Source organism: Pogoniulus pusillus, unplaced genomic scaffold (genome assembly GCF_015220805.1).
Source record: "Pogoniulus pusillus isolate bPogPus1 unplaced genomic scaffold, bPogPus1.pri scaffold_69_arrow_ctg1, whole genome shotgun sequence".
NCBI classification, from domain to species: Eukaryota; Metazoa; Chordata; class Aves; order Piciformes; family Lybiidae; genus Pogoniulus; species Pogoniulus pusillus.
Window position 1 is genome coordinate 132,888 of NW_026974716.1, and position 10,030 is coordinate 142,917.

Sequence of the window (10,030 nt, forward strand, 5' to 3'; positions counted from 1 at the left end):
CATGGACTCAGCCCCAAATGCTCCATGGGGCTCATTAAAACACTGCTGAGCCACAACTTAGCCTCTGGTGCTTGCCAAGAGTTCTGCAGCTACTTGGAGAGGTTTTTGGTCTGAGAAGCATCTGCTCAAAATGCTTTGCAAGGGAACATCTCATCACTTTCCAGAAGGAGTTGTCTCTGGGCAAGCAAAGCACAGCAGAGCCTGCCCCAGGCTGCTCCCAAGGAGCAGACTCTGCAGCATCTGCTCAGCACAAGCTGTGTTTGACACAGAAATGCTGCCAGCAGAAGCTTCTGCTGAGGCTCTGCAGTTGGTTTCCTCCTTGCTCCTTCTTGGGGAGGCCACAAAGTGTCACAGAATGTCCTGCCCTGCTCACTGCTCACCCTCACTCCCCACTGCCTCCAGCAGAGGCCAGAGGCACAGGTGAGGGACAGGATCTCCTCTCCCAAGGTCTGGGGGTCAGGGCTTGGCCCTTTGCATTCATGAAACCCCTCCAGGCTTGCTCAGCATCAGAGCCACCTTTAGCTGCTGTCCTGAACTGTCAGCACTGCCTCCAGCTCTCTGTTCTGTCCAGCCCCTGCAGGTGCTTCAGTGCCTCCAGTGATGCTTCCCTTGCATCCACTGCCTCCTGCTGCTCTAACCAGGCACTGGGGACACTTCTGCAGTGTCCCTCACTGGGAGCCATTAACACCACGAGAAACTTCAGAGTTGGACTCTGAGTTTGAATTCTGGAGAGGTTTCTTCTACTTAGTCTCTGAGGTTTACCTGGCACCAAATCCTCCAGAGGGGTCCTTAAAATGCCTTGGGCTGCTCCTCTGCTGCTGAGCTGGGGCAGACTCCTGGGCTGGAGGGAGCTGCTGGCAAGCAGGCAGCACTGCAGAGACAGCTCTGCCCAGGAGCAGCTACTCTGCACAGCACAGCAGGGCTGGGGGCACTGCCAGGGGATGTCAGGGAGATGAGAAAGGCAGAGAGAGGTTCAAGGTGGCCAGAACTTAGCGGGTGACTGAGACCTCGAAGAGGAGGAAGCTTCATAGTCTTGGGCATGGTGAGTCTCTGCTGCAGGACAAGGGATTTGCAGTTCCTGGAGCTTGGAAAGCTTCCACATCCCATAGCCTCTGGGATCTCCCTTCCAGATAGGAGGAGGACATGCTCCAGAGCAGAGCTTCCCAGCTGTGCCATCAGAGCCAGAGGGCACAAGGACTGCTCTCTTCTGGGATGGCTGCCACGAGTGAAGCTGGACATGCACAGAGGGCTCCAAAGGAAGGTAATTCTGAGGGGAATTTCTCTGAAAAAACAATGGAATTTGTCTTCATGAGTCATGTCCTAACTTTTGTCATTTCTTCTCCTCTTTCAAGTCTCCTCTGCCTAGAGGGATCTAATGTCCAACAGCAGCTCCATCAGCCAGTTCCTCCTCCTGCCATTTGCAGGCACACGGCAGCTGCAGCTGCTGCACTTCTGCCTCTTCCTGGCCATCTACCTGGCTGCCCTCCTGGGCAACAGCCTCATCATCTCCACCATCGCCTGGCACCACCACCTGCACACCCCCATGTACTTCTTCCTCATGAACCTCGCCCTCCTTGATCTGGGAGCCATCTCCACCACTGTCCCCAAAACCATGGCAAATTCCCTGAGGGATACCAGAGAGATCTCCTACTCAGGATGTGCTGCTCAGGTCTTTTTCTTTCTCTTCTCGATTTTAGCAGAGTTTTTTCTCCTCACCATCATGGCCTACGACCGCTATGTTGCCATCTGCAGACCCCTGCACTATGGCACCCTCCTGGGCAGCAGAGCCTGTGCCCACCTGGCAGCAGCTGCCTGGGCCTGTGGATTTTCTTATGCTCTGCTGCACACAGCCAATACATTTTCCCTACCCCTCTGCGAGGGCAATGCTGTGGCCCAGTTCTTCTGTGAAATCCCTCAGATCCTCAAGCTCTCCTCAAGCTGCTCCAGAGCCTACCTCAGGGAAGTTTGGCTTATTGTGTTTGGTGCCTGTTTAGTCTTTGTCTGCTTTGTGTTCATTGTGGTGTCCTATGTGCAGATCTTCAGGGCAGTGCTGAGGATGCCCTCTGAGCAGGGACGCCACAAAGTCTTTGCCACCTGCCTCCCTCACCTGGCTGTGGTCTCCCTGTTTGTCAGCACTGGCATCTTTGCTAACCTGAAGCCTCCCTCCATCTCCTCCCCTTCCCAGAATCTGGTGGTGGCAGTTCTGTACTCCGTGGTGCCTCCAGCAGTGAACCCTCTCATCTACAGCCTGAGGAACCAGGAGCTGAAGGCTGCCCTGAGCAAACTGCTCACTGGATGCTTTCAGAAGCAATAATCTGTTTGTCTGCTCCTGCAGAGCAGCTCTGGTGTCACTCTGCGTAGGCTCAGCCTGGCTGCTCTCTTTTTCTGCTCCTGCTGGTGCTACCCTTGTGAGAATGCTGTTCCCACAGCAAAGTCTCTCTTCAGACCATTTCTGATTCAGCCTTGGCCTCTCTGGTGTGACCCAGAGGCTGCACACATGAGGAGCTGTACTCCCTGTGTGCTCATCACAAGGCAGGACCCTGCAGGGACTTGTTCCTCTGAGCTCCTTCCCCCAAGGCTTCTCTGCAGCTGCAGGGCAGTGCCTGTGTGCAGAGGAGGCGGGGCAGAGGCCCAGCACAGAGCAGTGCCACAGTACCTCAGTGCTTAGGCTGCCCTGAGCTGCTCTTTCTGCCCTTCCACACTCTCCTGCTGAGCCTCCGTGTTGGGGCAAGGCCTGAGTGCTTTGGCAGCTTGGGCACCATCCTGCTGTGTGGCAGTGCTGGCACTGCAGGCAAGGACAGGCCACTGCTGGCACAGAGCTGGCCTCCAGAGCAGCATGGTCACTGTACCAGGGCATCTCCTCCTGCCTTGTGCCAGGGATGTCCCCCACCTCTGGCCTCACTCTTCTCCAACCTCCAGCAGCTTCTGTGCCCTGCAGAGGAGCTGGGGCTGTGTTTTGACTGCCCAGAGCACCCTGCAGTGGTGGCACTGCTATGGGGCCAGAGCAGCCTGGGGCATGCTTGGGAGAGGACATTGGTAGTGTAGAGAGGGCAGGGGAAATGGGAGAGCTCAGAGGGACAGGGACTGGGCTGGGAAGCTGCCAGGAGAGGAAAATTTCTGTGTCTGCTGTGGGCAGCTAGGGTCTGGCGTCCAGAAGATAACGCGATGTATGGAAAGACAGGGGCCCCTCTCCTTACTGCCATAACCCATAATATTTAGTGGTGATGTACGCAGACAGAAATGATGTTTATCTTCACACTATATAACCCAGCACTGTACACAAATAAACGCCATTTGTTCTCCACCGCATCAGTGTGTGTGAGCTGTGGTCACGAGTGGCCAAGAACTGGTCACCATCCCGTTCCTGAACCAGGTCACTGCTTGCCCTGCAAGGGCAACAAGTGGTGCTGAAACCCGGGAGGATGCCTGCGCTCCAGGAATGGCTGTCGGAGCTGCAGGATCAGCTCCACAGGCAGAGTTTGAGAAGGAGGGATGCCTCTGGGACCCCAAGAACCATGGACGCTCTTGTGAAGGTTGTATCTCAGTCACATAAACAATGGCATATAAATTGTAAGGTTAGGGATTTTGCTCTTGCTATTGCAAGACTTTTACAAATTGGGGTCATTGAGCAGCCGGTGGAGATTCTCCACCTGGAGGTGTGGGATAAGTGCACCTGAGCATTAGCAGAGGAAACGAAATCTGCTGGGTGTGCAAAACATCTAAAGGCTTGGGGCAGAGTCGAGCAGGCTCTGAAAACAGCCATGCAGGAGAAAGAAACTTGGAAGGTGGCTAAGGAATATCTGTTAGTCAATCCAAAGCGGGAGTCGGGGGGGTCAAGCAGACTCCGGACCCCCCGGGGGGGAGCGGTCCCACTGAGGTAAAAGATCAGGAGGGAAATGTCCCTCTGCAACCGCCCCCCAAAACCTCCGGACCCCCCAACGGAGGAACAGGTACCAGCAAAATCCCCCTGGGACGAGCTGATTCGGGAGGCAAGGAATGTGGTGGTGGTGGGGGGGGGGGTTCAGAAGAGACCTGGACAAAGCCTCCACCTCCGTATTCGCAAGATGGTGCCGAGTGGCAAGGTGAAGGGCGTGGTGAAGGTGCGCGAGGCAGGGACAAAGGGGAGGCAGATGAGTCAGAATCAGACAATCAGAGTGGAGAGGCAGGGAGAAAAAACAGGGAAAGAACCCAAAAAAACAAAGCACGTACAAACTGGCCACCCTACCCCGCGGCAAGGGGAGCGAGCCGAGTGGGGGAGCAGCACCCACCGGTAAGAAGAAGGGGCGGGAACAGAGCCTGAGCAAGGGGCGTGGTGGACGCAGGAGGAGGGAGCCGGCAGATAAAGAAAGGGGGCGGGGGCGGAGCTCTGCAAAACGCTGCCGACGCTCCGGAACTAGCAGCCAGTCGGCTTCTGGCTCGGAGTCAGACAGCACCGAGGGAGATGGGTCCGGCTCGAGCTCAGAGGAGGCGATAGAAGCAAACAAACAGCAAGAGACTTTTAATAACAATAAAAAAGGGTTGCCAGGGAGACAACTCTCTCTCACAAACTGGAGAGAAGTCAACGCAGCATGTGCTGAATGGGTATCACCATCTAAATTAGCATACCCAGTACGAACAACGGGAGAGGGAGCGGTGACATACCTACCAATTAACCCTAGAATAATGCAAGAGATAGTGAAAGCAATTGCAGAGAAGGGGATTAATTTGCCTATGGTGTCCACTCTCTTAGATAGTCTCTTTGGGAATGATAATTTGATACCATTTGACATCAGACAAATTTGTAAAATGATGCTTGATGGATCAGAGATGATTGTTTTAAACAAGCTTGGGAGGAAAACTGTCCAAATAAAATAGCTAAAATAACAGGGGCAGACCACCCACCACATGGCTCCAGTGTACTAAGGCTGATGGGCAAGGATCCAACTATGCCATCTCCTCTGCTACAAGCAGAAGGCATGGAGGCTCATGAAATCCTAACAATGACTCGTGCAGCCAGAGCTGCTCTCCACACAACTTTTGCAGCTGTCACAAAGCCACCACCATGGACCACCATAAAGCAAAGTGAAAATGAAAGCTTCAAAAAATTTGTGTATCACCTGCAAATTGCAATCAATTCCTCAGCCCTACCTGTAGAAGCAAAAAATCAAACAATGACAGAATGTGCACAGCAACAATGTAATTCAGCAACCAGAGATATACTGCGAACACTGCAAAGAGGAGCAAGCATTGCAGACATGATTAAGCATGTCGTGAGAGAAGAATAAGAGCTTCCAATCCAAGAGGTTGTCCGCACTGCAATGGCCAAGATGCAAGAAACAGTGAACACTGTATACACCACAGTAGCCAATCCCCAGAAAAGGCACCATATCAGTCATCCATGTCAGTAGCCACAACCCAATAAAAGGATTCTTCCAGATTGGCAATGACAGAGCAGATGCCGCAGCAAAAGGATTGTGGACATTGAAAGATGCACACGAACTGCATGAGTCTCTTCACATCGGAGCCAAAGCACTAGCAAAGAGATGTGCAATCTCGATCACAGACGCTAAACATGTAGTAGCTACATGCCCTCACTGTCAAAAAACACCACTGTGGTCCAGTGGAGTCAACCCCAAAGGTCTTAAAGCCTCAGAAATATGGCAAACAGACTTTACACTTTGCCAACTATTGAAGCCACGAGCGTGGCTGGCAGTAACTGTAGACACCTACAGTGGAATGATAGTGGCCACACAACATCTCAAAACTGACTCCAAAGCAACCATTCAATACTGGTTAACAGCCATGGCGTGTCTCGGTATCCCCAATCAGATTAAAACAGACAATGGTCCAAATTTTGTCTCTAAGACAGTTCAAGCATTTGTTTCAAAATGGGGTATCAGTTTAGGGATTCCATACAATAGCACAGGACAGGCTATAGTCGAGCGAGCCAATCAGACTCTAAAAACAAAATCAGAGGTATTAGCAAAATCAGAAGGATTCAATGGTACCATTCTTTCAGAGGATCAAGCACGTCTGCTGACGACTGCTCTATTAGCATTAAATCAGTTCCCGAGAGGGGAGGAGATGAACAGCCCTTCCAAAAAACATTGGGCCACTCAGGCATTAGAAGAGGGCCTGTCAGTCATAGTTAGCAATGAGTTAGGAGAATGGGAATCAGGATGGAAATTAGCTTTAACAGGGTGTGGATATGCTGCAGTCAGAAAAGATGGCAAGGTCAAGTGGTGTCCACTTAAGTCTATTAAACCAGACCTCCAGAATAAAAACTAATGAAAACTGTGAGTTTTGTCCACAGGACCTTTTGATTGGACGCCCTGTAACGCGTACTTCCCGGTGGCCGAGGATGATGACAACCCGAAAAGTGCTTCACCACCACCCACGCCGGAAAGTGTCACACCAGCAAGATCCAAACAACAGCAAGGAGGCCCTCGAAAGGGAGGGTTGCGATGTCTCTGTGTGATTCTGATTTTGGGTATGGTAAGACCATCCAATGCCTCGTACAAACACCAACCGTGGGAATGGGTGCTGATGAGGTGGGAGGATCAAAAGGTGATACAGAAGAGGATTACCCCAGGACCCCCTACATTTCATGTTAATTTGTGTGAATTAATCCCAGTCAAACCATGTCACCAAGAGATGAGCTTCTACGTTTGCCCCAGCTCTAATCCAGGAAAACCCTACTGTAATCTTCCCGAGCATCACTTTTGCCGTCACTGGGGGTGTGAGACTATAGCTACAGATTGGGCACTGGGATCAGGACTGGATGCACCCCTCCTCCTAAAATTTACAACAGAAGGTGGAGAGTTGCGTCAGTCTATGGCGGACCCAAAAACTGGTGTAAGTACCACACATTAAATGTGACCAGAGAGGACGACCCAGGATGGACCATTGGCAAAACTCGGGGCCTAAGATTCTGGGAGCCAGGCCAAGATAGGGGAGGACTATTCTTTATCAAAAAAACAGGAAGTAAAGAGCAGTACAGCAATTGGCCCTAATGCAGTAATTAAGAGTGACAATCAGCAGAAAAAGGAAAGTGTGCCTCCTCCCAACGAGTCCCAAACGATAAAACACGTGAGCCCCACAAATAAACCAGATGTTAGCTTTGATCACCCATCGGAGCAATTGTTCCTCAATGTGCTAAATGCATCCTCTACGTCCCTGAATCAGTCAAGCCCGAATCTCACCAAAAATTGTTAGTTATGCTATGATATGAATCCTCCTTTTTATGAGGGTGTTGCCCTCAATGCCTCTTTTGGCTGTTCTTTAAGCAATAATCCAACACAATGCCGGTGGAACACATTGCGGAAAGGAATTACCCTAACTCAGGTAAGGGGTCAGGGAGTATGTTTTGGTAACACCTCACTATTCGACTGGGGAAAGGAAGTTTGCACGAAAACCATCAGGGTCAATAAAAGGTACAAATGGGCTATCCCAGCTGCACCTGCAATGTGGATTTGCCATCAGTTAGGAGTAACACCTTGTGTATCCCTTGAACGCTTTAATGCCTCTGCTGGTCTTTGTGTTCAGATTGTAATCATTCCCAGGGTCCTATACCACCCAGAAGATGAGATGTTCTACTACTGGGGAGAAGATAGCGGCAAACGCCAAAAAAGGGAGATTCTAACAGCAGTAACAATAACAGCTCTACTTGGTCTGGGAGTAGCTGGTACAGCAACAGGAGCGGCTTCCTTGGTATCCCAACAAAAGGGCCTAACCCACCTACAGGCCCTCATTGATGAGGACCTGCAAAGACTAGAAAATTCCATGGCCTCCCTAGAGGAATCTCTCTCATCACTTTCAGAAGTTGTTTTACAGAACAGACGAGGGTTAGACCTTCTGTTCATGCAGTCAGGAGGCCTTTGTGCCGCTTTGAAGGAGGAGTGTTGCTTTTACGCAGATCACACGGGAGTAGTTAGAGATTCGATGGCTAAATTAAGAGAGAGATTGGCCCAAAGAAAAAAGGATAGGGAAGCCCAACAAGGATGGTTTGAATTATGGTGTAATCGATCACCATGGCTAACCACCCTGATATCCTCCCTGATGGGACCGATCGCAATGATCGTGCTGACTTTAATTTTTGGACCCTGTGTACTGAACACGTTTGTATCCTTTGTTAGACGTAGGCTACAGGCAATAGACATCATGCTTGTAGAGCAGTAAGATTTACTCTAAGGTACCTTCAGTATTATTATTATTATTATTATCTTGCACAAAGTAGCTTAGGTTTGCACCAAAGAATGTTATACTGTGAAGAAAATAGTTATAGAAGATAGGGATAGTACAATATATAGCAGCTGACTTAGAAATATATTTAGGGAGTTTTCCCGTGTGAGGGGTACGAGCACTTTGGGTGCTTACTAACGATAATGTGAAGAATGTTCTCATCTCATACTTTTACACTAACCGCACTTGGTTGCACTACATTGTTCTCAACAATACCTCATTTAAAGTGCCTGACTACTGAAGTTTACTGTTAAGCTCTTTTGATACTGTGACTATTTTTCTATGCTCTTTCTATAGATCACAGTATCACAGAATCACAGTATTATTAGCATTGGAAGAGACCTCACAGATCATCAAGTCCAACCCTTTACCACAGAGCTCAAGGCTAGACCATGGCACCAAGTGCCACGTCCAGTCCTGCCTTGAACAGCTCCAGGGACGGCGACTCCACCACCTCCCCGGGCAGCCCATTCCAGTGTTCAATGACTCTCTCAGGGAAGAACTTTCTCCTCACCTCCAGCCTAAATTTCCCCTGGCGCAGCCTGAGGCTATGTCCTCTCGTTCTGGTGCTGGCCACCTGAGAGAAGAGAGCAACCTCCTCCTGGCCACAACCACCCCTCAGGTAGTTGTAGACAGCAATAAGGTCTCCCTTGAGCCTCCTCTTCTCCAGGCTAACCAATCCCAGCTCCCTCAGCCTCTCCTCGTAGGGCTGTGCTCAAGGCCTCTCACCAGCCTCGTCGCCCTTCTCTGGACACGCTCAAGCATCTCAATGTCCCTCCTAAACTGGGGGGCCCAGAACTGAACACAGTACTCAAGGTGTGGTCTAACCAGTGCAGAGTACAGGGGCAGAATGACCTCCCTGCTCCTGCTGACCACACCATTGCTGATGCAGGCCAGGATGCCACTGGCTCTCTTGGCCACCTGGGCACACTGCTGGCTCATGTTCAGGTGGGTATCAACCAGCACCCCCAGATCCCTTTCTGTCTGGCTGCTCTCCAGCCACTCCGACCCCAGCCTGTATCTCTGAATGGGGTTGTTGTGGCCAAAGTGCAGCACCCTGCACTTGGAGCTATTGAACCCCATCCCATTGGACTCTGCCCATCTGTCCAGGTGGTCAAGGTCCTGCTGCAGAGCCCTTCTGTCCTCCAACTCAGTCACATCTGCCCCCAGCTTGGTGTCATCTGCAAACTTGCTGATGACTGACTCCATGCCCCTCATCCAGGTCATCTATGAAGATGTTAAAGAGGATGGGGCCCAGCACTGATCCCTGAGGGACACCAGTAGTGACAGCTGCCAGCTGGATGTGGCACCATTCACCACCACTCTCTGGGTCCGGCCCTCCAGCCAGTTCCTAACCCAGCACAGAGTGTTGCCATCCAAGCCATGGCCTGACAGCTTAGCCAGCAATTTGCTGTGGGGGACAGTGTCAAAGGCCTTGCTGAAGTCCAGACAGACCACATCCACAGGCCTCCCCACAGCCACCAAGTGGGTCACCTGATCATAGAAGGAGATCAGGTTGGAGAGGCAGGATCTGCCCTTCCTAAAGCCATGCTGGCTGGACCTGAGCCCTTTGCCATCCCTCAGGTGTGCTCTTATAGAATTTATACTTTTTTACAATTTTATACTTTTAAGAAAGTGTTATATTTTAGCGAGTCTTATTGAGCATAGGGAGGGGGGAAATGTGGGCAGCTAGGGTCTGGCAACACTGCTGCAGCACCAGGAGAGTCTCTCACTGGAAGCTCTTGGCCAGGGACTTTGTGTTGGCCCTGTCCAGGGCAGAGTGTGGACACCCTGCTCCCCTCCCAGTAAC

The 10,030-nt window shown here is 51.1% G+C and overlaps 1 protein-coding gene across 1 annotated transcript; it reads left to right on the forward strand.

Annotated features, from left to right (window-relative positions):
- The first annotated feature begins 1,375 nt into the window (after positions 1-1,375).
- On the forward strand, positions 1,376-2,314 carry LOC135174498 (olfactory receptor 14A16-like). The gene has a single exon (XM_064141747.1). It carries the CDS (start codon positions 1,376-1,378, stop codon positions 2,312-2,314), a length of 939 nt encoding a protein of 312 aa, XP_063997817.1.
- Positions 2,315-10,030: the final 7,716 nt, after the last annotated feature.